This window comes from Barbus barbus (assembly GCF_936440315.1).
Source record: "Barbus barbus genome assembly, chromosome: 13".
Classification (NCBI taxonomy): Eukaryota; Metazoa; Chordata; class Actinopteri; order Cypriniformes; family Cyprinidae; genus Barbus; species Barbus barbus.
Window position 1 is genome coordinate 9,287,355 of NC_136741.1, and position 27,655 is coordinate 9,315,009.

Consider the following 27,655-nt stretch of genomic DNA (forward strand, 5'->3'; position numbering starts at 1 on the left):
ACAACTTGGAAAAGTGCATGTCGCATCCGATGACCCCTTTAAAGGCTAAAGATATCAGAGAGATGATCTAAATAATATAACTGTAAAAAATTGGGAAAATAAGCATGCTCACATATCTAATATTGGGCAACATATATCCAATATTAATAGGCATCTGCTTATAACTGATATGGTACCAATACATATTTTGAATTCCTAAAGAATTTGATTGAAATCTGCAGGGTACAAACCTTCGGTAGGATTCTGGGGCATAAGCAACCACTGTGACACAGAGCTTTATGGCTTCACTGATTGAAAATGCCAGGTCCTCATTACCATAGCAAAAATCTGAAAAAGAAACCCAAAACAACAGCAAAAGTCGGTTCACGTGAAATGGAGCATGAGGGTCAATCTAAGCTATGTATCTTCCAGGAGCTCTGTGAGCCATTTTACCCAGAGAGCGGAGAGGTTTCTCAGCCTTCACCAGCTCCAGAGCATCTAGGGAATCTGCAGTCTCTCCCTCCAAAGATACCAGCAGGTCAAAAAGACACTGTGAAGACACTCCTTTTGATAAACCAGTACTAGTGCGAGTCTGTAAGAAAAAAAGCAATGTTTAATAACTGTAATAACACTGTAATAACACCATCTATGAATGAAGAGTTGATCATTAAAGCTCAGTGTTCTTACAGTGAACTCCAGCAGTGGGGCCACACTAGCGAAGAGCTGCAATATGAAAGGTTTGCGGTGGAGAATATAGAACTGCCTGCAGCAGAATTCAATCCCTCGACGCAACAGTGGGTTACTCTCATAATCTGCATATGTCTTCAGCAAAGAACAGCAGCAACACAAAACAGAATAAGCATCATAAACATTGCTAAATGATACTGAATAAAAATAACTTATGTTTGCAGATAACCTGGAGCATAGTAGGAAGGATCCATTGATAGCCACTGAGGGAGAAGAGGTGGTTGAAGTGCACAGCTGTGTTGATGGCAGTGGCGCTGTATTGCCTGAGGAGGGCGCTGTCCTCGGGGTGTAGGAGCAGGGCACCATTAAACACATTCAGAAATAGCATAATCTCATCACCCCAAGGGTATTCACTAGGCATGCCCAGAAACATCTCCTCCAGCAGTTTGATCCATAGGACCTTGTGTAAAGTGTCCAAACCAAAGAGTTCTTTGCCTGGGAAGGGGGAAAAATATATACTGATTTACCTATTGATTATGTAATATAAGGGGCGAGGGGTCATGTAGCTTTGCAACTGGCTGTGTAAAATTAAGCTAAAGCAGTTTGTTTGAATGCTAGTTTAAATGTAATGATATTCCAAAATGATATATCTAAGTAAATAACTAAATTATAGATACTGAATCAAGCAGAAAAATGTGTAGCAATAAATGAATTCCAAACAGGTAAAATACTTTGTTTGCTGGCAATTGTAGTTTATGGCAGTATTTTACAGGGGTATTTGTTTATTTTATGGTTTGAATCAACTGCTTATGGGTTAACACGTTAAATTATTCTGTTGTTTAAAATGGACTTCACTAATTTAACTAATAAGCTATTTAATTTGAATAGAAGAAAAGTTGATCACAGTTTTCAGTTCATGCTTATTTTATGTTAAGATTAAACTTGTGTGATTTGTCTGTGTGCGTGAATAATTTTTTGTCCTTCTTTTGTCATTCTACAATTCAACTCAGCATCAGATTTAATCTTATCGTTTTTATGTTTTACCTGATTACTAGCTTCTAGAGCAGGCCTATTTATATTGTTAGAAAGGATTACAATGAGCAAGACATTAAAAAATGACCAAATTGTTTTTCTCACACACCTAGAGGCTCATTGAAGAGCGTGAACTCAGCATCAATGGCAGAGCGAGGAAATGACGGCAGTCGCAGAAGGTCTTCCTGAAGCATGGAGACGTGGGATTGTTTATGCATGGCAGGCATACGCTGGGTAAGCGAGATGATGAACAGAACTCGGCCAATCTCTTCTAACTTCCTAGAAAACACCTGCAAAAAAAGAAGTATGGTTATTTGTGCTATATCTTCTTAACTGAACTACGAAATTTGCTCTAATTAAAAAGTTAGGTACAGTATATGAATTTAACAATGTATCATAATTTCACCTTCATATTACAAAAAACTCCATTATGTGAGCTGAACCTAAGTTGTTCAGTAAAAACACTTTCTCCCTTAATGCTAAAATTCACAAAACTCACCTGTTTCTGAATGAGCTCCTGGCCCTTCTCTGGAAGCATATGAACTAGGTTAAGTTGAGGAGACACTGATCTTCTGAAAGGGTAGATGTCTCGCACATAGGTCTGATGTAGAGAACCATGAATTTTCAGTCAACATACAAACAATCTAGTGTTTACTATTAAGAATAAATAGTATCTATCCTTTGAAATTTGCAGATCCGTTCAGAAACAACCATAACCCACCTTGGCATAGTGTAAAAGGTTCCAACGCTTATCCATCAAAAAATAGTTAGCAGATCGAGCCTCTGGAATATTGAAGAATTCTAAACACTCCTGGTGTGAAAACATAAAAGTAATAAGAAAAAAGGATGTTATATTATCAAAATATAGCAAAATAATGATAAATTTACAGCTATAACAATGACCTTCAAAAGGGCTTCAAACTGGGTGTCTTCGTGCACTGGTAACTGGGTGGGAATGTCACACTCATTCTGTCCATGAACCACCAGGGTTTTGGTTCCTAGGCACACAATTACAGGCACAGTTATAAACATGAAAAATACACTTGTTAACTTATTGTCTGTATGCTGAAATATGCAACCTGGCATGGAGGCAGTAACCAGAAGCTTGACCTCACACTGTTCTTTCTTCATAGTCTGTTTAAGGTCTTTGAAAAAGAGCCCCTCCACATAACCCACAATCTCCCACAGAAAGGTCAAAGTGGCTGATATGGCATCCATGCCCCACTCACAGGGAGTCCTTACAAAGTACATGATCAAGCCCACCTTGCAAAATATGAGAAAAATAAGAGATTGCACATGTCAAGTTTGATATGTAGATCTGTAGTATGAGATCCCTGTATCTCCATCCTTTACTTTTAAAAGAAAAATTCTTGATGAATGAAAGAAAATTCTGTCATCATATGCACACCCTGTCAAGACTTTGGGATTTTTAGGATATTTTAATGAAACCTGAGGGTATATTGTCTCTCCATTGAGAGTCCAGGTAACAAAAACTTACAAGATCCAAAAACGTCATAAAGACATTGTAAACTGAATCCATATGAACTGAGTGGTTTAATACAAATCTTGTGAAGAGACGTGATCAATTGTTATGATGAACAGATTTATTTAGGCTTTTATTTACATTTAAACAAGGACATACACATACAGTATACAGAGAAAACATCACATATGATAAACCACTCGACTAATCTAGATTCATTTTTATGACTTTTTGTATCAATTTCATTCAATGGAGGGACAGATACCCCCCTCAGGTTTCATAAAAAAAATATCTTAATTTTGTTTTGAAGACTAATCTAAGCCTTAAGGGTTTGGAATGACATGAGAGTGCGTAAATTCTTAAATTAAACAATGAAATCTTGCAAAACAAATGGTTATTTACAAAATAAGCTCTTCACACTCAAATAATCTCATAAATTCTATATGGCACTAAGGGCCCGTTTACACTAGTGCGTTTTCGTTTTAAAACGGCGTTTTAGAATGAAAACGATTCTGCTGCATTTCAGAAACGATCTCCGTTTACACTACACAACCGAAAACGCATGCCACATGACCATTCATGCAGGTACAATAGATATGCACAGGTAGATTCCATATTATTTAGATGGCGGTCTGCGTGCTTGGAGCGGTCGAATGGGGAATCTACCCTATACATATCTATGGGTACAATAACAAGGATTATGTTATTGTTTACACGGTCATCAAGGATACACAGAGAGAATGTTGGCAGCCACGCCATCGTTTTCAAAAGTCTCAGTTTTCAACCTTGAAAACGCCAGAGTAGTGTAAACGATCGGCGTATCCGTAGTAAAAGTTATGTGTTTTAAAACGAAAACGCACTAGTGTAAACGGGTCCTAAGAAAAACTGTTCCTGGAATACAAAATATTTGTTCTATGGAATTTCTGAAAAAAAACCTTTTTGGCAGCTTTATTATTTTTATGAGTGCTCACTAAGAGTGCAGTCATCACATTAAAAAAGCAATTGAAAAAGCATACTAAGGTCTCACCAGATAGTTAAAAAGGATGTGCGAGGTCTGTGCAGGCAAATCCCCAATGTTAAGAAGCAGTTTCCTCAGCATGTACATCAGCTCATCCTGAGAACAATAGCCATAACATATGTTTCATCATATAACAGCACGTTCATTTTTTCTTCTCTAAAAATCATGACTTATTTAGTGACCTTACCTGTCTATTACTGACTGTGAGTTTCTCCAGAAAATGTCTAAGAACCAATGCTGGATCTTCAATCAGGCAGTTCCACAAAACCTGCTGAGCAACAGCGCATACTGTGGGAACACAAAACAATGAAATAAATTAGAGTGAGGGTCTAAAAGAGCAGTGGGTAAAAAGCAGTGTTTTTTTTTTTATTCTTCTTTGCCACTCACCTGCAACTCCATCTTCCCGAACTTCTCCATCTTCCATCAGGTGCACAATGGGCAGCACAGCAGCACAGATGCATGGTGGGAAAACAGACTGGGGTGGCTGCAGCATGTGATGTGTTGGTGTGAGTTCTGTTGTATTCTCATCATCTTGTAAGGTAAAACAAACCACATATATAAAACAAATTCAATGACGTTCAGTGATTATAAGATTGTATGATTCCTTATTCTGTACCTAAATGTGTTCATAGTGAAAAGAGTGAACAGGTCAGTGAATAAACAAAATTTTGACTGTTTCTTACCTTCAGCACTGACCACTGACCGCACTGACCACACAGAGCCCCTGCGGAAGGAGTAGTTTCTGTGGGAGTTACTGGAGGCACAAGAGGGGCTGACGGACAGACGACGTGATGTCAAGTTCATCACATCTTCTACTGACAGAGGAGAGGACACCAGAAATTATATTTGTACATAAATAGCTCATTTCTATGAACATGTTGTGAAAACCCATGAGGTGTAAAATTGTTTCAGGATTGATCATTGGGCTTAAAGCGAAATCAATGTTCCAAATGCAAATCCTGACAGCCTTCACTTAAAGAGGTCACATCATACTGCAATCCAATATATACGTATATATGTGTGTGTATTTATTTATTTTTTATTAATGACCACTTCCCACTTTCTTTCTGAAACAAGATGTTTAAGATTTACAGGGCAGTGTCAAACACATATCACTGAATCAACCTAAATACGTTCATTTATACCAAGTCTTTTGATAATAATAGTACTTAATAGTAAATGTGAGTGCATATGTATGTGTGTGTGTATATATATATATATATATATATATATATATATATATATACACACACACACACACACACACACACACACACACACGTATAATTGTTCTGAATTTCCTGACTTTAGCAAGTTAAGTAGGTAGCAAGATTTTTTGCCAGCGTAGTTATAATCAATGCTCTTTTTGAACCATTTTTTGAGTTACGGGAAGTTACGTATGTAAATATGTTTTCATAGTAAAAATTAATCTGAAAATATCAAGGAAATGATTATGATATAACCCTAACTAGTACAGCACAGAAATGACACACCTTCCTCTTCCTGCTCAGGTGGTGGACTACATGTGGGCTCATAGCAGGCCTCCTGTGCGATAGGGATGGCAGTGATGATACTGGCCTCACGACCGAGCCTCCTCTTCTCCTCCTCCTGCTGCATGTTCTTCAGGATGTGTTCTGCCCGCTGGTGAGAGCGAGATACTGCACGTGCAGAGAATGATTTCTGAAACGTACAGGGAGCAGAGAAAGAAATGAATGGTGGAAAACGGGAAAATATCTTATGTCAAATTTGTGCATGACAATTTTGTCTTATGGCAGCAAAGTTTTGATGCAGTAGGCCACAAAAACCTACAGACTGATCTTCACTGATTGCATCCGGAACAGTGCCTGCATTAACAGGAACCCATGGAGGGTCAAATATAGGCACACAGGGCATTCCCAGGATAGGAGAGGGCAGTGTAAAGTTAATGCTGGGTGGAGGAATCTATGAAACAACATCAGTATTGATATTATTTTGTTATAATGATTGAAAACAAAGTAATGTCAGAGTAGAATATGCATACTGCAGGTAAATTGTAAAAATCTAATTTTACCTACCTTAAATATCTGCTGAGCCCCCTCTTCCATCCGAGGCCACACTTGGTACCGGAATCTCCAGACAGTGTAGAATTTCAAAATGGAGTTAATTCTTTGACATGCTTCCTGGTGATGAAACTCAGCCATCATCATCTCGGTCACTCCATCTGGCACCTTCACCGCGCACAGCAGGAACAGGGCAGCTATGTGTTTGCACGATTATAGACATAGAGAATCATTTTAAGAAATGGATGGATGAATATAGACTGCACAAGTTTTGCATTGTGTTAAATGTGTAAAAAATCCATGTGCTTTAAAATCTAGCACAGTTGACAAAGACTGCATTAACTAGCTATTGACTAGATTCCTCAGCAAGGGAGGAATATATTAGCTAGACAGACCTGCAGCTGCAGCCATATGTTCATCCACACTCAGCAGGAGCTCCCATGCTGCAGGCAAAATGTCTCCATACATGTCCTCAGTCAGGATAGGGGCTGCTTTTATAAGCAATGACAAAGGGGCTGGAGACAGACTCATTACCTAAAGGAATAGAACATAGAACCCCTAACACACAGTCTTTATGGATTTGTAACAACAGAAATAGTTTGCACTCCAGTAGGGGATAGTAAGGAGAGACCTGGTTGCGGATGTACTTTAGCATGCCAGTGTCTTTTTTCCCCTCAGCACTGCTGTCAGTGGGGCGTCTCTTCATGGATGGGGTCCGGAGGCAGGATTTGTCTGAACACTGAAACAAAAAACAATTACATACTGTACTTGGGCAGGCTAAGCTAGGAAGGGCTCATTTAGGTTGCACCTGGATGCCTTTAGTCAACACATACTATACAGTGTATTTTAGGGTGGCTTGAAAGATGCAAATGAAAGTGGCATTTTTGATTCCATTTTGAAACTAAAACTGCCAGTAGAAGAATTCTTGAAGATTTGATAAATTATTAATTCATTCAATGTATTAAAAGGACTTCTTCATTCAAAAACAAAGCAAGTGAAAGGGTCACTGAATCATTCGCTCAACTGATTTGTTCAAAACACAGATTCATTTAGCAGCTAAACCCCACTGTGTGTTGACTGGAAATGTACAATGGTTCTGTTGAGGCTTTATTTCAAACTTTTTTTGCTGGCAAAAACAGACAATATCATGTCTAAAATGCGTGCTAATATTCAGGAAAAATAGCACTTCTGCTGGTGTGATATTGCTTAACCATACTGTATGTTATAAATATAAAAACATCAACACGTGGGTCATTTTTTACACCCAGATATTGAATTTCCTTCAGAAAACAACATGTTGGTCTGCGCCAATTGCCTTGTGGGCAGCGCGCTAACATACAGCACCTTTGCGCTATGGGCATCCCGAGTTCAAATCCCAGCTTGAGGACCTTTCCCACTCCCACCCCCCTCTCCCTCTCCTGTCAGCTCTAAACTGTCCTATCATAACAAAAGCAAAAACGGTAAAAAAATTATTAAAAAAAGACAACAGCATATTGCGCACTTGTGCATGTTTAGAATTTTTTAGAGGGATTATGTATAAAACTGGGACAAATAACTAAAAATGCCGTGTTGTGTCCACACAATAATAATAATAAAAAAAAAGTTTTTATATTTCTATTATTCTGTTTTGGGCCATCTTGAACACTGATACTGTACTAAAGAAACACTGAATAATATTTAAACACCTCTTTGCTCTTCTTGGCACGGCCACTGATATTTCCGGTAGTGCTGTTCTCTTTCAGACTGTCTACTGTCTCTCCGTATAGAAGTTTGATGGCACGGACGAGCCGAGCACATGAGCGGCTGTGGTGCTGATAACAGCGAGGGTGGCAGAAATCCACATGAGTGCAGATGAAACTCTGCTGGTTGCACAGCAGAATCATGATCTGAAAATTGAGAAAGAGGATTGTATCAGACAAATATCAGACACATTTATTTCACACAGGGAAAAGTCAGAGTGATGGTACTTACATGTAGCCAGGACATGTTGCGATGATAGTTGTCCTCTACACCCCCTGTGCTGCCAGGACCCTCAGGTTCAATGCTTGGCTCGCTAGCACTCCAAGAGCTCCCTAAACATATAACACATACACACATTGCGTAATCAATGAAAATAACTTCTTATTTATGTTGTCAATTTTTGGTTTACTGCATAACTATTAGTAATTTCCAGCAAAGCCATTATCTGCATGAGCAGATTTGTATGGCATATCTATTTGTGGCAATGACAAATGTATGTTTTAGTTTTGGAAGTGGGCATTTATATGTTTTAGATGTATTGCTTTGACATTATAGTTTTCATATAGTCATCAAATAAGCCTTGTATTATCAAAAAAAGAAAAAAGTAAATCAAGCTAAAATGGTACATAGAAAAAGTTTCAGCTTGAATCAGAAATATAATTATATATAGAAATAATCCCTTTTATTATTATTTTTTTAGACATTTGACTCCTCCTTTACCTCAAACACTGTATAAAAAAAACATTTGATCATATATCTCTCGCTCTGAAAATTTAAAGCAGCAGTATAAACCTTTCTTTATACTTTCTGAGAAACATTCAATGAAAGAACTGCAAAATAGCCATCCAGATTGAAGTTAAAAACACACATTGAATATTTTATGACACTTTGCTTCACAACCTGACCATATGTTTAGTAAAAGCATTACTTTATTCTTGTGTTTACTGGGTCAGCCTAACAAATATTTTTCTCAATAATTCAGCAAGGTTAACTCATTTGCCATTTTTTTCCCATTATGCATGTCTCTCCAAATAAGGTTTGGAAGATTTGGCCAGCTCCCTTATTATGACATTTACAAATTTAACATTAAAGCCCTCAGATACATGAAGTCTAGCCAAAATAAATTCATACAGGGCTGGAGAAGGACGGTCTGACCTATATCAGTGACAGTATCTCGACTCTGGGAGAGCAGCTGTTCCGATTCTACGTCATTCTCAGACTCAGAGTCCTGTCTGGACATCTTAGTGCTTTTCAGACTCCCTGCTCGGCGGATAGAAGACAAAGAGCCTCCTTTCTTTATTCGGAAACTCCTTGCTCCTTTAATCTGTAGCAACCGAGAGCCACCGATACGTATCTTCCTAATTGGAGCTGGGGAAAGATGAGAAAAAATGAAATGGTAAATCAGACTTCAGCCTTGAGCAAACATGTAGACAATTATTCCTTTTTCATTTTACCTAGTGGCTCTTGTGATGATTTCTTTTCCTCACAGCCAGTGTCAGACTTGAGGGTGTGGCTGCTGCTATTCAGAGAATCGTGTCCATCCTCATCATCCAGGATTCCTGCAAAGCTGATCTTCCTCTCATAGCGGTGACGGCCTAGCTCAGGGTCCAGACGCAAACGACAGCTCTCTAAATCCTATTGAAGCCAAAAGACAAGCCTGTTATATGTTTTCTTTTAATATGCCATTTAAGATCCGCTTACCCTTCAATCATTAGTCAAACAGGCTGAATATACAGCAAGGCTTCAACTGAGATATTCATTTGCCATTCCTAATTCATTCCAGTAAATTTATTTTCCTGTCATTCCAATTCAACATCCTGTATTGTGGCCAACTGAATACAAATTCCAAATTATGAACTGAAAGAGAGACAAATCTTTATTCTGCCACACAAAGCCATAAAGAAAGATGTATGGAATATTTTTATGAAGATATGAATTTACCAGGTCTCTCTGAATTGTTCATCGTAAAGCAACGCACAACATGCGGAAAAATAAATTAAAAACATTTCAGTTTTCATTTTAACATTTTTTTTTTAAATATTACTTTTTAGGTTACATTTATTTTTGTTTTAGTTTTTATTTCAGTTAAGCTTTTATTTATTTTTCAGTTATTTTACTGCTTTAACTCAAACTTTTTAAGTTAGTAAGATACTAGTTTTAGTTTTAGTTAATAATAACGTAAAAATCAATGAATCTTGTCTGAGGGAGATGATACTAAAACTGACCACAAGGGGCTCTGTTCTGGGTCTGGGAAGACAAGGAAAGGTCTCTCGCAGGAAAGTGGTAATCTCCAGAAGCAGCTGACAAGCAGCCATCTTCAGAGCAAAGGGACATCCACACTTTGTGGGGTTGACTGTGTCTGTTGAAAGAATCATAAAAAACCATCAGCTAAATCTTTGGATCCGAAAATTCCAACGTCTGTTTGTTTTATCAGCATTCATCATCTCCACTCTTACTGTCATCCAGATAATCTTCATCCTCATCCTCCTTTTTCACTCTCCTCTTGCTCTCTTCATCATAGATAAAACCCAAGATGTTGGCTGGACTCTCACTGTCTGAGTGGCAAATTTCACTCAGCCGAGTGCCTATCGCCTTTTCGAGGATACATATATTAGATGCAGATAAATACCACATATGAATTTCTAAAAAACATTACGTAAGAATGTTTTCTGCAGGAAAGACTAAATTTGCATCTGTCAGTATAATATGACTCACATCTCCCCACTGGTAAAAGTGTTTGGCTGCGTTCCACTGGAGCTTTGTGTTTCTTTTGTTTCCTGCTATAGGCGATCGTCCTCTGGACAGCCCTCTCTTAGTGATGTTCACATGGTGACCTTTCATCCACTCTGGCCAGTTGCCACGGTTACAGCGATGCACAAAACGAGCACACTCCAGGAAAAGCGAGGCCCTTGCCACCACGGGTGCTTCCTGGTGAAAATATTTCGCAATATTAACAAGACAATATTCGGTTCCTTATTTTCTCTGAAAATAAAGACCAATTTTTGGCCCTGATTTAAAGATGCGCGGTGTAAACTTTTTAAATTGGATGATCAGGGTAAATTGTACTTATTTTGTCTTCTGGGAAACATGTAAGTATTTATGTAGCTTCTGAAGTCCAGTACCAAATGAAAAAATATGATCGTTAAACAAAATGAGAAGAATTTACACATCATCATCCTGTTCAAAAGTTTCTTAATGCATTGTGTTGCCTTCTTGAGCATCAGTAAATGTTTCCACCTTTTGTAATAGTTGTGTTCGAGTCCCTCAGTTGTCCTCAGTGTGAAAATATGGATCTCATAATCATACAGTTACTTTAGGAAAGGGTTCAAATATACAGAAGGTGCTGGTAAACCAAAGAATGTGCAGGAGCTAGAGGATTTTTCTGAAGAACTGCTCAGGACCAACAAGGGACTCATAAACAACTATCACAAAATATAAAAACAGTCGTGGATCATCCAGGTAATGACACATAATATTAAGATTCAAGGGTATGTAAACTTTTGGATGGGGTCATTTTTATAAATTCAGTTATTATTTTGTTTTGTGGAGTATATGTAAACATCTGTTATGTGAAATGACTTATCCAGGACAGTACTAAATAAAAAAATGACAAGCAATTTTCATGATCCCTCTAATTTTGTTTCAAATTATTAACATTTTGCACATTCTGCAAGGGTTATGTAAACGTATGAGCACAAATGTATATCAAAACTAATTTTGAAAAAATAAATACATAAACATGACAAATGCACATTTAAGACTGGTATACACTACACAACTTTGAAATGAATGAACAAATTTTAAAACACTATAGGCATCATACACTTTCCACCTTTGTCTAGCATCATATCATCACACATTCTGGGCATCATAGACTAAACAACCGAGGATCACACACAATTAGACTTTCAAGGCATTCTGAACTAATGCGCATCCTTGTTGCTAGGATCTGCGACAAATTAAGGCAAGGCAAGTTTATTTATATAGCACATTTCATACACAATGGTAATTCAATGTGCTTTACATAAAAGGAAGTAAAATAATCATAAAAACAATTAATCAAAGCAATAAAACCATAATTATTTTTTTTTTATAAAAATGATTATACATAAAATAGAGTGCAGTTAGATCAGACTCAGCACAGTGCTCATTCAACACAGCTGAACAGATGAGTTTTGAGTCTGGATTTAAATGTGGCTGATGTTTTAGCACTTCTGATCTCTTCTGGAAGCTGGTTCCAACTGCGTTGGTGTTGAGTTTTCGGCTCAAGGTCTGCATTTAAAGTCACACCAGAGGTGTTCAGCTGAGATTAGGACTTTGCTTTATGCAGACCAGTCAAGTTCTTCCACACTGACTGAATCAATCATGTCTTTTTGAACCGTGCCTTATACAAAGGCACTGTCATGTTAGAATAGAAGAGGTCCTGTCCAAACTGTCGCAATAAAATTAGAAGCACACAATTCCCTAGAATATCATTATTAAACATTAAGATTTGTTCTCATGGAAATTACTAAAGTAGTCAAACCTGTTCATTAGAAGGGGGTGACCCAATACTTTTGGCAATATAGTGTATATTATTTCTGTATATTTTACAGTCTAGTACACTGGTCTCAAACTCAATTCCTGGAGGGCCACAGCTCTGCACAGTTTAGCTCCAACCCTAATCAAACACACCTGATTCAGGTAATTAAGGTCTTCAGGATCACTAGAAACTTCCAAGCAGGTGTGATTTGGAGCTGGTTGGAGTGAAACTCTGCAGAGCTGTGGCCCTCCAGGAATTGAGTTTGAGACCACTGGTCTAGTATATATGTTTCAAAAGTAATGTGACACCATTTTATATATAAACAGAAGAAACAGAACTGACCAGGTCCAGCGCTGCTGCTAAAATCGAAGCATCTGGTATGGTTCCCGGCTCACAGCAGTTCAACAGGAACTGAAATCTCTTCATGCCCTGTCTGATTGCACCTAGATTCACAATGTTCTTATTCTTCATGGCCTCCTGATTGGCGGCCAATCGCTCCTGGAATCCATGGCAACCTTGTCGAGGTAGAGAACGGTGTCAGTGAAAGGAGTGTAGAATCTCTAAATGAACAGCTGAAAATAGCTTATGAAATATGCATCTGGTGATATTGAATGAACATGCAAGTCTGTTTTTGGCACTAGTCTGAAACAACAAGAATAAGACTTCTGAAATCCCCCGAATAAATATCTAATAACTATTAACTTGGAGAGCTGAAGGTTCACGACAACTCTGACAAAGCTGTGACGGGTCATGGTGCCAGGTCATAGGTCAGAGAACCACAGTCCCTCTTCCAGCGGATGGCTCTGACAAAGATGGACAAACACACAGAGAGCTGGTATGGAAGATGGTAGAGGAGTGTACCAGAAGCACAAGACACGTCAAGTACAGGCACACAAACAAACAAACAGAGCGAACTGTGGACGGGGGTGGGGGAAGGCACCCCAGGATTCTACCATCTTTCTCTTCTGTGTGGTGAAGCTTGGAAGGGTTCCTCCGACCAGACCGCCATTTACCGAGCCGCTTGAAGAAATTCTCCTCTTCCTCTCGCCCGTATTCAATAGCGTTACCCTCTGACAGCTTCACGGCACTGGTGAACTTGACCTGAGGTGTACAGAAAAGACTTGCATCAAGGACTTCCTGTCTAACAACCCTACAGCCATGACTGATTGTCTGCCATGAAAGTTCAGCTTTATTCCCAAAAAAGAAATTAGGTGAGGCAGAAAAATGATTGCACTAATAATGATCACAGTAACTTTGACATAGGCCTAGTTTTTGGTGGGATAAATATAACCCCCTTTTCCCCCCTTGTGTGTGCATATAAATAGAGTTTAATTATTATTAATTTGTTTTACTTTGTTTTGTGTGTACCTGTGTTTATAGTTTCATTTATTATAGTTAACTAATCACTTTAACATTTTTGTTATTAGAAATAAAATTAATGTTAAATTATATATATATATATATATATATATATATATATATATATATTTTTTTTTTTTTTTTTTTTTTTTTTATTTCATCTAGTCTCCACGGAAACATTTTGCATTTTAATTTAGTTTAATTTGATGTACTAAAATAACTAAAACTGAACTAAAAATTTAAAATGTACATAAACATATTTGAAAAACAAAAAAGCAAAAGTTAAAATCACAAAAAAGATCAACAGAACAAAATATTAATAGGATATTAATGGAAGGGAAAATATAAAAATAAAAACGAATTCAAAATATGAATAAAATTTATAATAGTCTACATATAATTATCCAATAAAAAATATTTTTTCCCCTCGCCAAAAATGCAGTTCAAACATATAATGACTGGAATAAACATCTACGATGAGCATGTTTTTGATGACTTTTTTATGTTTTATTTACATTTTTGAGGGGCATAAAAGTAAAATGTTCAAGGCAGTGTTATTATAGTATCACTGATATACTATATCATTGATATACTATGGTTTTTGTTAAAATTTCAATTTTGTTTATTTAGAGAGGGAAAATATAATTATATGTATTCAAAGAAAGTATGTAAAGGAAAGTATGTGATTACTGTTTACTTGATGGTAACACCACATGACAATACAGAGTCATTAAACCTGAAAATGGTAGGAATCCATATCAAACCAACATGGATAATATTACATTACATGGATAATATTACAGAACTTAGATGTGTTCTAAACTAGATTTTTTTTTATTATCATGGACACATATTTGTCATTGAGCACCAACTGTTCTAACCTTACTACTCAGTAAATGCATAGATTTGTCCTCACCTTGGAGCTCTGTCTGATGAAGGACAGTCTGTCCACTGAGCTGATGTCCAGCAGGTCCTCCACCCCATCAGCCAGACCAGATAGAGAGGAGCGTTTCAGCCAGTTTCCTGTTCCACAAGTTAAATGGTTAAATGAAATACAGTTAGTTTAGCACTCTGGTAACTCTGAGACCTATTCAGGTTTGCACTCTGGTACCCTTTAAAGGGAAGTGCAAACAAGCCAAAAGGAATGACAGAGGGAAGATTTCATGCTGGTGCTCCGGCTCATACAGCATAAACACAAAAATGGACAAATAACACATACACTCACAGTACATAAAAGTATGATAAATAAATAAACCTTTGAATGCATTTTTTTTTTTTAAACTAAAGCTTCCATTATGACACTGTATGATGTGGCTGCATTACTAAAACACAACACACATACGTAACATGGAGAGAGTGAGTGGATGGCGAACTGTCCTATGGCATGCTGGTGACAAAAAGAAAAGAACAGAGATATTTATGATTTTTCATAACATTCAGATCCCTAACACACCAGTAAACCAATTACAACTGAAAACTCTAGTTAAAATAAATTATATTGGTTTATTTAAGTCCTAATATTAACGTTACAATTTCTCATATTACAAGCATTCTTATCATATAAATATGCATATGGTTGTGTACCAGAAATAACTTTTATAATCTTACCTATGTGTTGCATGGACATTAACACATTAAAGAAAATGCATATCTTCATTTGTTATAAACAAATTAAAGTGAGTAAATGATTCCTAATGAATCATCTGTGTATGGAAATGATAAATTTGTAGTTATTAGGTTACAGAGATCACATTACTATCAATTTTGAACTGTTAAGATTAATGTATTTACTGTATTTTCTATTTTACTTACTGTTTAGCTGCTGTTTAAAATGTATTGTATTTAGCTGCTGTTTAATGAGTAAATGTATTTCATAATATGGAATATAATGAAACCTGAATCCTGCTTATACAGTAGAGAAATTCAGAGAAAGGGCATGAAGTCATGTTGTTCACAGTGAAGACTGTAATTATCTGCTTTGTATGGGAAAACAAAGGAACAGAGATAATTATGGTTATTTTTGTAAAGAACTTCTCTCTCACAAAAACATACCTATGGGCAGTTTGAGCTTCTTGCGTAGTGAAATCCGTCGGGAACGTGATCGTGAACGGCGGTCTGTGGTAGTACCAGAGTGGGCAGTGGTGCACTCTGACGTATCCTGCTCTGATTGGCTGCTTGTATCACTGGCGGCACTCTGAGATTTGAACATCTTCCTCCAAAAGTCTTTCCTTCCTAAAAGCGCTCCTGGGATTTGCTCTTCACTGATAGACAGAAACAGATACACACAAACTCAGTCCATGCATATATTTGATTTTGCATATATTTAAACTGGTCAAATTGATTTACAAATAAATGTTAAAGTGAACTAAGCAAATAGCTACATGGATAGCTACAGTCAGATCATGACAGAAAATTTATGAATGTACTTTTTTGCTGAAGATGGCTTGGTCTCCTCCTTTCCGTCTGTTTTTTTAGTGGTATTGAGTTTTTCAGCGCTGTCCAGAAGGGCACTGAGAGCCACACGTCGGAAGACATTTCCATGGGACTCTTTAATAAACTGAACCAGCTGACGTATGTCACAATACAGGCCCTGATTTTTGTGTGTTTAGATGTAAGGAGAGACAGTCATAGTGTGAATGTGTGAAAAGAGAGAGATGGAAAACAGAAATATAGATTTAAATATTTATTCTTCTGTGAACGAGGGAGTGCTTTTTCTGCACAGCTTGTTATTAGCTATTCATTTTACATAGTCTATACACAAAGAAACACTCAAAGTAAAACTATAGTGTTAAAACTGTCCTAACCAGATGCAATGCGTCACGATCCCAGCCACAAAATATTTGTCTGTTCATACTGAATGCCAAAATGAAGCATGATGAGATGCTATCAATCACAAACCACAGCCAATCAGAACAAATCTGTCTGTTACACTTCACAGTGAAAAAAAGTAATGTAATTGGGATCTCACAACAAACCTAAATTTCTCACACTTGCAACATTATTTCTATCAATTTGGGGCTTTATTTCTCACAACTTGTGACTTTATTCACATCATTTGCAACCTTGTTTCTCAATTTGTGACCTTGTTCTTGCAACTTTACATCCCACAGTGTGACTTAGTCACGATTCAACAGAAATAGTGACAATTTGATTTTTCTGTATTGTGACCTACATCTGATTAAAACGGATTATTGAAAAATAAATTAAATTTATTATTAAATGAAAGTATTGCAAATAACTAAATACAATCTGGCAAATTTTAGGTATACAGGTACATCTAAAAAAAATTGAATATCATGAAAAAAGTCAAAAAATGTTGTCACTCATTTCAGAAAGTGAAACCCATATATTATATAGATTCATTACACATAGAGTGAAATATTTCAAGCCTTTATTTCTTGAAATTTTGATGATTATGGCTTACAGATAATGAAAACCCAAAATTCAGTGTCTCAGAAAATTAGAATATTACATAAGATCAATAAAAAAAAGGATATTTTAAACAGAAATGTCAGGCTTCCGAAAAGTACATATGTTAATTTCTATGCACTCAATACTTGGTTGGGCCTCCTTTTGCATGAATTACTGCATCAATCAGCCTGTGGCACTGCTCAGGTGGAATGGAAGCCTTTTGATAGCTGCCTTCAGGTCATCTGCATTGTTGGGTCTGGTGTCTCTCATCTTCCTCTTGACAATACCCCATAGATTCTCTATGGGGTTCAGGTCAGGCGAGTTTGCTGGCCAATCAAGCACAGTAACACCATGGTCATTGAACCAGCTTTTGGTACCTTTGGCAGTGTGGACAGGTGCCAAGTCCTGCTGGAAAATGAAATCAGCATCTCCATAAAGCTTGTCAGCAGAAGGAAGCATGAAGTGCTCTCAAATTTCCTGGTAGATGGCTGCGTTGACTGTGGACTTCAGGAAACACATTGGACCAACACCAGCAGATGACATGGCAGCCCAAATCATCACAGACTGTGGAAACTTCACACTGGACTTCAAGTAACATGGATTCTGTGCCTCTCCACTCTTCCTCCAGACTCTGGGACCTTGATTTCCAAATGAAATGCAAAATTTACTTTCATCTGAAAAGAGGACTTTGGACCACTGAGCAACAGTCCAGTTCTTTTCTCCACAGCCCAGGCAAGATGTTTCTGATGTTGTCTCTGGTTCAGAAGTGGCTTGGTAGCCCTTTTCCTGAAGACGTCTGAGCGCGGTGACTCTTGATGCACTGACTCCAGCTTCAGTCCACTCCTTGTGAAGCTCTCCCAAGTGTTTGAATCGGCTTTGCTTGACAGTATTCTCAAGCTTGCGGTCATCCCTGTTGCTTGTGCACCCTTTCCTACCCAAATTCTTGCTTCCAGTCAACTTTGCATTTAATATGCTTTGATACAGCACTCTGTGAACAGCCACCCCTTTCAGTAATGACCCTCTGTGACTTACCCTCTTTGTGGAGGGCATCAATATTTGTCTTCTGGATCATTGCCAAGTCAGCAGTCTTCCCCATTATTGTGGTTTCAAAGAACAAGAGATACCCAGAATTTATACTGTAAGGATGGTCATTAATTGAAACTCAAATGTAAATATTCTAATATTTTGAGATACTGATTTTTGACTTTCATGAGCTGTAAGCTCTAAAACAAAACAAAAAAACTTTTGAAATGTTTTACTTTACATGTAATGAATCTAACATGTAATGAATCACTTTTTTGAATAAGTTACGAATATTTTCACGATATACAATTTTTTTTAGATGTACCTGTAAAGTGTTAGACAGAAAACCCAATACTTACCACCACTGCGATATTTTGGGCAAATATGATATCCTTAACTGTGAAAATCTAACAAAATACACTGACGCCTGTCTGATGTTTAAAAACCTAAATGGAAAAGCTCCTCCACCACTTAGTATTTATATTATAAATATAACAGAAACATTTAAACAACAGATCTACAAGATCCACTCAAAGAGGGGACTGGGAAATTTACTTTAGGTCCACCTCTTTTAGCCAATCATGCTTTTCCGTAAGAGCTGCAAAATGCATGGTTTGTGTATGTTTGGATTATTTTATTAATTGTCTGGAATGCTCTTTTATAGTGCTGTTATAATGGTGTGTATTTAGGTGTGTGTTATTATTTTATTAACCCATAATTGTGTCTGCTGTGTTTTGTGTATGTTTAATGTTTTTCCAGCATGCCAGCATATACTTACTACTGAAGGTTGTGTGTTGTCGCTTTGTGTGCTTGCATGGCTGTTATTGTGTTATTCTTTTGATGTTTTGCTGTTGTTTTAGGATATGGGATTTAATATTTCCATGTTTAAACATGATGCTTACATGATACAATTAACATTGAATTAGCAAAGATATGCCTTTTCATTTGTTGTTTTATTTTATGGTGCCTGGTAACTTTCACCAAATGTAAACTCAACTGCAAACTTTTGGGAACTGATGAGTTAAATGCAGGACTCTCACCAGGTTCTCAGAACTGTGAAGCTCATGTGTAGTGGAGGCACATCTTGTAATGAGAGACTTGAACATGCAGCCCACCACCACAGTCTCCATGCTCTGGGCCAGAGACTTGTCTCCTCCAGTAGAGAAGTTGTTCCCGAAGCCAGCCTTGTCTGCAAACACAAACAAGTCATCTCAGAGGAAAAACTGTGACCTGGCTGTCATGTCTGCGCAAAATCACTGCGGCTCAGCCATAAGTGCCAAACAATATGGGGAAGCAGGAAGCATTGATGTTTACAAGATGAAAAGGGGGAAAATCAATAGCACATATGATAGGAAAACCTAAAAAGTGATTTGTGTGGGGTTTTGAAGGTTTGCATACATGCAAGTGACTGTGGCCTGAGAGATAGTAATAGACCTAACAATCAGGTCATGCTCTGATTTCACAGCAATGTTGAGTTTAGTTTAGCTGGATCTATAAAGCCGGTTTTTAGATTGTTTATTCGGTAAGGCCTAAGCACTGTTTAGCTCTCCTACAGGTGAGAACATCACCCTGGACATTGTGAGGGGTGCAGGAATGGGTGTAAAGCCTAGTTTTGGCAGTAAATTTAGATATTGTGTATCTACCGATGTTTCTTTTATTCGCCCTCCTGGACCTCTCACCTGCACTGCCGTATTCTGCAAGAGAAAAGATGGTGGGCAACATTGGTGTCAGGCCAGCACAGACATGTACTCGTAAGTCAGGAAACACCAACTCGTTCCAAAACACACATCCACGCACAGACGCACATCCACAGATGCAAAACGACCCAAAAAAACATAGGGATATCATTATCACAACACTCACTCATGTTCACTAACTTGCCAGAAATCAATTGCAATTCAGCTTATCTTGCTGTTTTGATTCCATAAAATTGAAAAATACAAACAATAAGAATTTACACTGTCAGTATGATGTTTGGCAAGTCTGCTGAAAGGATGAGTGATGACGGACTGGGGTACAAACAGTGGAGTTTGACAGACGGAAGGAAAGAAAGAAAGAAAGATACTGGCAGACATGAAGGCAGAAGACAGAAGAGGCCAAGGAGCGAGAAACGAATGACATTAAAAAAATGTAGAGACGATCTGTATTTCCAGCTAATTTTGTAACATTTGCTTCAAGTTTCTCATTTAATACTTTGTAGCACATGGCCTTTTTAATGGATTGTAAGACTTCTTTATTGTGCTAGAACTGTAATGCCATTGCTGGCATGTCCATTATTAAATTAAATATACATTTTTGATGTTGGATAGATATACCCAAGCTCCAAACTGTGTGGACTCAGTCTAATCTGTCTAAGTGTGTAATAGCTAATCATAAAATCTAATGAAAAGACATTAATAGAAAAGCCCTGATATATGACACTAAATTATTCTGCTTGCTATATTAGGTGCTATGATCTGTTCTGATTGTTCATGGCTGTTATAAAACAAAATATCTGTTGTGTATCTGAGACATGTGGTATGACACAGAAATATCCAGATGTTCTGATGAATGGAAATGTGACAGCCACAGTGTTCATAGGAAACGCTACTCACTCCAGCCACTTCTACAAGAAATGAGACTTAATTGCACAATGTACAGTCAGCAGGTAATTTTTGGAAAATATTAACCCAGACAGGGGATCGGGTACCACCTGTTTAAATCTGGAGGGGTTTGTTTTCCCATAATGACTGGCTAACTCTACAGTACATTATCCTGCTTATTTACCAAACAAATAAATAGATGAATAAGAAATACTGATCTGATTTTATGATCTTACTTATAAATGCAGTTTTGAGTCACAAGACGACACCAATGAGCTATTCTAAGTTGGTATGAAAACAAATGACGGAGTTATACAAGAGACATGAAAATAGCAACGGTATCTTGCCATGGACAACAGTCAAATATACAGCTTAGCAGTTATTATTGACCAATCAGAATCAAGTATTGCAGAGAGCTTTTTAATAATTACTTCAAATTCGTAAATTACTTTGAATTTTATAGAACCCTAGAATAAAAATTAGTTTGTGATACACAATCTGTCAAAAAGACTTTTACCAAGGCTGCATTTATTTGATCAAAAACATAGTGCAAACAGTTATATTGTGAAATATTATTACAATTTAAAATAACTAATTTCTGTTTTCAGATGTAACTTATTTCTGTGATGGCAAAACTGATTTTTCAGCAGCCATTACTCCAGTCATCAGTGTCACGTGATCCTTCAGAAATCATTCAAATATGGTGAAATTAAGCTTTAACATCACAGGAATAAATTCTAAATTCAGTTGGCCATCACAGGAATAAATAAAAAAATGTAAGAAAACATTTATTTAATTTGTAATATTTCATAATATTACAGTTCTGCTGTATTTTTTAATAAAATAAATGCAGTCTTGGTGAGCATAAGCGACTTTAAAAATATAAAAATAAAAAATCTTAATTAGTCCAAACTGGTAATGTTCTATTGTTTTAATGTTCTGTTGTTTTAAATTTCAAATTACAGTATTCAGAGTTTTAAATAAAAGTTCAATATACAGCTCAATAATCAAATTGTAAAAAAAAAATCAAGTTTATCTCTCTTTTAGGAAAAGACAAATCCATCTATTTTACTGATGCATGAAAATGGGGCTCATGCTGTATCTTTGGAGATTTCAGAAAAGGGATTAAAAAATATGCCTGGGCATGTTAAAGACATGCATTTAATAAGAGCAGCTCTGCCCTCTTACTGTCAGTGATTGGCTCCATGCAGAAGCCAAGTAGGGCATGCAGGAAATCCACAATGTTGTTGAGCGAATCCTTATTAACGTATTCTTTCATAGTCTGCCGGAACTGCACTTTATCCAGCTTGTACAGATTAGTCAAACATTTCTGCGCCTAAACAAATAGGACAGAGCATCTGGTTATTCACCTTTGTTGGAGACAAACTGCTACATGCAAATGTACTATATTCTACATATTTTATGAAATCCATTTCATCTGACCAATAGTCTGACAGTAATGCAAATCAACGTAATGATGTCTGACAAGAGATCAGTGATTAAAGTGATTAAAGGCTAATCTGTACTGTAAACTGATATTTTAATTGTACACATATATCGACCTGCATCCGAAGGCGGTCTCCAGAGAGCCCACGATGGCCTTCACCACAACCGTACGCACAGCCGAGTGATTTTACGATCTTAATGAGCATGGTGAGAGCCAGCCTGTGAGTGCTGAGTGAAGTGTCTCCATCCTGTTGATGATTTAAAAAATGCATGTGATAATCACTCTCACATATTCATTTACAACAGATATATTAACTGGCTTACCTGGTTGTCCTTGTTATTCTTTATATCATCTCTGCTTCCTCCACGACTCTCTCCACCACCTCCTCCTCCATCACCTCCACCACCTCCATTAGGTGCTGCTCCTGTGCCTCCAGCCGCCTCCCCCTGAGCTCCACCCACACTCTGACTGGCTCCCTCCTTCGGGCGCTCCGCCTCTTTCTCCTCGGGTTTGGAGGCTTTCTTAATCATACTGGGCACCACACCTAGCTGCAGGAGGCATTCGATGATGTTGAGCGCCACATCGCAAATCCGAGAACTGATGTCATGTGTGAGTACGGAATACAGGGCCCGCAGAATAGCCTTAAAAAAAACACAACACAGCGGTAAACAGAAAAGGCTTTACTTGAAAAGTAAATTATCTTTACTTGACCCTCTAACTCTAGCACTCTCTATTCTAATTTTATTTGATCTATATGTCTTTTTATAAAAAAAATAATAATAATAAAAAAATAATAATTATCTGTACTGCGTTAGGCTAACCAAGACTTGTAATAGCACTTGCACATTGTTGCTCTTTTGTTGGTTTTGATTGCTTCTTATGTCCTCATTTGTAAGTTGCTTTGGATAAATAAAATAAAAATAAATAAAAGGCAACACTACTCATAATATGAACTATTTGGTCAGATCTTTTCAAGCTTTAATGGGGTGAACTAAATGTAAAATAATTTTACAATTTTCTTCAGAAGTTAATGGCCAATCTAAACACTACCTGTCAAAAGTTTCAAATACTGTAATTATTTTTTTTATGTTTTTGAAAGAAGTCTTTCATGCTTATCAAGACTGCTTTTATTTGATTAAAAATACAATAAAAACATTAATATTGTGAAATATGAATAAAATAGTTACAATTATTAAAATACCTGTTTTCTATTATAATTTATTTTAAAATATATTTTGTAAGTTGAAATTTCAGCAGCCTTCATTGTCACATATTCCTTCAGGATTCGTTCTAATATGCTGATTTGGCGCTAAAGAAACATTTGAAGAGTTTATTTGCAAAAACAGATAACTCTTAAAATAAAAAAAATAAACATGTTTTTTATTATGTTATCATTGTATTAGTAAGCTTCTTTTTTTTAACCTAGTGAAAATAACCCAACTGCAGTTTGATTGAGATTAATTGGAATGCCCAATGAAAAAAAAACATGATTTATGAGAATTGTTAAAAACGGAGTTATCTGTTTTTGCAAATGAACTCTTCGTTTATTATTATTACTATTAATGAATGAATTACTACAATAAACAGTTGTATTGCTTAATATTTTTTTGTGGAAACTTGTGATACACTGTTATACACTGATACACTTGTGTTATTGATTTTAATGTTTGGGGTAAGATTTAAGAAAGATTAAAAAGAAATCAATACTTTTATTTAGCAATAAAAAGTGACTACAGACATTTGTCATCTTAAAAATGAAATTTTCCATTTATTGAGAAGCCTGTAAAAAATAGTATAGCAGAAAAAACACTGATAATTATAAGCACCATTACTAATAATAACTATGCATCAAATCAGAATAAGCATATTAGTATAATAACAGCCTTCATCATTTAACAATGTAATACAATCCTAATTATTCTAATTATTGACCGATAGCGTATGAGCAAATTTGTCTCTTTATGGCAGTAAACCCATGCCCCTTTGCTTGAGTCTGCACCCCTTACCATGAGATCCAGCATGCCATTCTTCAGAATGAAGTTGTTAGTGCCCTCAATAGTTTCTCGGTCCTCTAGCGATGTGTAATTGATGCAGGAGTCTGTCAGACTTCGGGGAAGGTTGGAGCAGGCCAGCGGCTCACATGGCATCTCAGGAATGGGAATGGGGTTACACAGTTTCTTAATGTGCTCTGTGAAGAAATCTGTGTAGCCTACATTAAAGGAAGCCACAGTTGTGTTAAATGTAGCCATGGTGATGGTGGAGATCTGGGAACGAACTGAGAAAGAAGTCAATGAGTGAAAATCACCATCGGAACATTATCTAGAAAATATTAAATTACAGGATTATTGATCATTTATCAGGATTATGGACCCGTTTTGCCCGTTTCTGTTCAGTGTTCCCTTATGGTTATGTTCCTGTCCTCATCTAGTCTAATTCATTCATTCCCTGCACCGGTGTTTAATTAATTATCCTGTGTATTTAAGTCCTGTCTGTGTATTTCTCCCCTGTCGGGTCTACTCGTTTCTACGCGTGTTGTTCAAGCACCTATTGTTATTGATTCCCCATGTTTCCTTGATTAAAGACTGTTAATCATTTCCTCATGACTCCAGCGTGCTCCCTACACAGCGTAACGTGACAGTATTTGTATATTTATTTTTTTCTCTAAAATGTTCAGTGAACCTACGAGCATCTCATTTTGGCCCCCAGTTTGAAAACCCCTGTTGTATTTTATTAATCTTTATTCATTCCAAAAAGATTGACTGCAAAAATGTAGAACAGGGCTGTCCAAACTCGGTCCTGGAGGGCTGGTGTCCTGCAGAGTTTAGCTCCAACCCTAATGAAACACACCTGAAGCAGCTAATCAAGCTCTAGGAATACTACAAACTTCCATGCAGGCGTGTTGAGGCAAGTTGGAGCTAAACTCTGCAGGACACCGGCCCTCCAGGACAGCCCTGGTTTAGAATTATTACTATAATAGTGCTGCTTATTTGCTTACCACCCTCTTTGATGGTATTGTCACTGTGACTGTTGGAGTGTTCAGGCAAGTTGTGGTGGGAGTGAAAATGTTTTGCTCCAAGACTGTCCACATCTCCGGCAGTATCTGAGCTGCCACGACGTGTTAACTTTCCTTCAACACAACAAAACACAGCCACAATATGACAATAATTTGAAACTTATTTTAAACAAGTGCAAGCAATTTGTGAATGCACAATTTGTATTGGCATGGCTGATGCATTAAACCACTAAGCACAGAATCCCCAAAAAATTTAATAAAATTAATAAAAACAGTGTATAGGAAGAAATAAAACGGATTTCATAGGGCCCTACATACCCATGATAGTGGACGGCCAACCCCCACGGTCCAGTGTGCGGCGGTCATCTCCCAGTCCAGAGAAGCTTCCAAATGAGAAGGTGCTACGTGTGGGTGAGACATCCAGGTGATCCTCGTGCATTAGGAAAGGTACACCCATTCGACGCTGGCGTTTCTTCCCAGTATAGTGGAATGGGATAGAGCCTTTTCTCTCTCGATCTTCTCTACGGTTCTTAAACTGGAAAAAAAGACAAAAAAGTGATAGAGTAATAGAATAAAGTGCATAGTGGAATAATGAAAGTTAAATGTCAAGAAAATCAAGTAACCTTGCATGTAATATCAACATTTTATTATTTTATATACCTTTTTGAAAATGTTCATGCCCATCTCAGTTGAGAGGTCAGGGACTGCTGGTCTCCTGAGGTTGGTAAATGACACTTTAGAGAAGGTCTCCGAGCTCAAAGATCTGCTTTCCTCATTACATTTTAGAGTCATATCCTTAGAAAAATGGCAAAGAAAAAAACAGGGTATCAGAGGTATGCATTTTTAAAAAACTATGACTTATGATGGTTAAAATGTTGAATAATAGTATTTCAGATCATTACACATATACATTTCATGTTCCTCATTCTTTTTCGTTTCCATAGTACACCCGTTCTGTTTTATTACATTCCTGTTATATAAGCCCTCTTTCTTCAGTTCCATTGTTTGTTCTGAGAAGTGCGTTTCTCCAACAATTTCCTGAGTGTCATTTGTGGATTCATAAAGTCTGTGTTTGTTACTTATCTCCATCGTTGTGTGCTTTAGTACAGCCACAATAGCTTGACAATTAGTACCACATCTGTAATTTTTCTTTATTGTTTTTTTATCAGTATGGGTTTATATTTGATCTATACCATCTGATAATAGATATTAAATTGTGTATGTAAATTTCTCTTTATTTTTACATTAAGATTACTTTATCATCATATTACACTTAATATTTTAATATACAACCCAAAATGCAGTGTTAGGAAGTCTCAGAATATATTTTTTTTACTTTAAATTTTTTTAAATGCTGTGATGCCTTAATTCACTTGTACTGCATCATTGAAATGGATGTTTATAATTTTCAGTCAAATTATCCAGATTGTATGAAATTTTACCATTATTGATTATCGACCATAGCGTAAAAATAATAACCTGCTTATTTATATAAATATCTGCTGGGCTTTTAATATCAGTGCATCCCTGATAACAGTTACATGTCTACCACTTAATACACAGTATATTGCTGTTGTAAAGTGTATGTAATGTACAACAAGTTTATTTTATGGTAAAACTGTATCATAATTTAAAATTAATTAATGATCATAGAATGTATTTCAAAGCCTGGCCCCACCAGAACCTAATACAGATATGCCACTTCCCATTACCATCTGAAATTGCTATGTAAAAACACACAGTTAGCTAACTGACATTGGATTGTTACCTGTGTTTTGTGAGTATTAACCAAAGAAGGGGTAGCAGCCACCATGGAACTACTGCGGGGCCGTGGTAAGGGGGGTATCAGGGGCTCAGGGGGGCGTTCAGGCTTCTCCTGCAGTATCTGACGCAGCCGCTGCAGGTAGTATATGAGGGCCCAGTGCACACCTTCCTCTGTCCAGTGAGGCTGCATCAAGCAACGCAGCACTGCAACATCAAAATAGGTGGCATACCTTGCTCTCTGTGATACAGAGATGCCACCAGGGACTGAGAAACTTTCAGTGAAAGAAAGAGAGAGAAATTGGTTACAAAAAATGATGATCAGAAAGATCGGAGGTTCAGACTGAGTTCAGAATCGTTGCTTGGCAACTGCAGTGCGAACACATGCACAGACTAACACTGTGACAGATGGGAGTCTGACTGGAACTGGACACTATTTATCTAGCTAACATAGGATGAAAGAAAAAATGCTTTAAAATCATTTTAGTTTTAAAAGATTGTAGATAAACTTTTTTGTCAACACTTTACAATAAGGTTCAATTTGTTGACATTATTATGC

At 37.0% G+C, this 27,655-nt stretch overlaps 1 protein-coding gene across 1 annotated transcript in view; it reads right to left on the reverse strand.

The window, feature by feature from the left end:
* The window catches only part of LOC306878693 (protein unc-80 homolog), a gene marked incomplete at its 3' end in the record, with an annotated part of 46,784 nt that overhangs the window by 15,584 nt on the left and 3,545 nt on the right, over positions 1 to 27,655 (reverse strand). The window contains exons 8-48 of the mRNA XM_079431180.1: positions 27,104 to 27,371; positions 25,996 to 26,130; positions 25,654 to 25,870; positions 25,318 to 25,449; positions 24,329 to 24,597; positions 22,646 to 22,963; positions 22,438 to 22,569; positions 22,064 to 22,211; positions 19,937 to 19,987; positions 19,334 to 19,482; positions 16,286 to 16,449; positions 15,912 to 16,120; positions 15,202 to 15,246; positions 14,776 to 14,882; positions 13,454 to 13,601; positions 12,843 to 13,015; positions 10,694 to 10,906; positions 10,429 to 10,570; positions 10,204 to 10,337; positions 9,433 to 9,613; positions 9,134 to 9,346; positions 8,210 to 8,310; positions 7,924 to 8,124; positions 6,870 to 6,977; positions 6,634 to 6,772; positions 6,254 to 6,435; positions 6,009 to 6,140; positions 5,693 to 5,879; positions 4,883 to 5,011; positions 4,587 to 4,730; positions 4,387 to 4,487; positions 4,209 to 4,295; positions 2,778 to 2,961; positions 2,602 to 2,696; positions 2,420 to 2,509; positions 2,198 to 2,299; positions 1,808 to 1,988; positions 896 to 1,161; positions 667 to 801; positions 433 to 571; positions 231 to 327 (exon numbers count right to left, since the gene is read on the reverse strand). Coding sequence (XP_079287306.1) covers positions 231 to 327; positions 433 to 571; positions 667 to 801; positions 896 to 1,161; positions 1,808 to 1,988; positions 2,198 to 2,299; positions 2,420 to 2,509; positions 2,602 to 2,696; positions 2,778 to 2,961; positions 4,209 to 4,295; positions 4,387 to 4,487; positions 4,587 to 4,730; positions 4,883 to 5,011; positions 5,693 to 5,879; positions 6,009 to 6,140; positions 6,254 to 6,435; positions 6,634 to 6,772; positions 6,870 to 6,977; positions 7,924 to 8,124; positions 8,210 to 8,310; positions 9,134 to 9,346; positions 9,433 to 9,613; positions 10,204 to 10,337; positions 10,429 to 10,570; positions 10,694 to 10,906; positions 12,843 to 13,015; positions 13,454 to 13,601; positions 14,776 to 14,882; positions 15,202 to 15,246; positions 15,912 to 16,120; positions 16,286 to 16,449; positions 19,334 to 19,482; positions 19,937 to 19,987; positions 22,064 to 22,211; positions 22,438 to 22,569; positions 22,646 to 22,963; positions 24,329 to 24,597; positions 25,318 to 25,449; positions 25,654 to 25,870; positions 25,996 to 26,130; positions 27,104 to 27,371 — 6,348 coding nt within the window. The remainder of the gene's footprint in view (positions 1 to 230; positions 328 to 432; positions 572 to 666; positions 802 to 895; positions 1,162 to 1,807; positions 1,989 to 2,197; positions 2,300 to 2,419; positions 2,510 to 2,601; positions 2,697 to 2,777; positions 2,962 to 4,208; positions 4,296 to 4,386; positions 4,488 to 4,586; positions 4,731 to 4,882; positions 5,012 to 5,692; positions 5,880 to 6,008; positions 6,141 to 6,253; positions 6,436 to 6,633; positions 6,773 to 6,869; positions 6,978 to 7,923; positions 8,125 to 8,209; positions 8,311 to 9,133; positions 9,347 to 9,432; positions 9,614 to 10,203; positions 10,338 to 10,428; positions 10,571 to 10,693; positions 10,907 to 12,842; positions 13,016 to 13,453; positions 13,602 to 14,775; positions 14,883 to 15,201; positions 15,247 to 15,911; positions 16,121 to 16,285; positions 16,450 to 19,333; positions 19,483 to 19,936; positions 19,988 to 22,063; positions 22,212 to 22,437; positions 22,570 to 22,645; positions 22,964 to 24,328; positions 24,598 to 25,317; positions 25,450 to 25,653; positions 25,871 to 25,995; positions 26,131 to 27,103; positions 27,372 to 27,655) is intronic.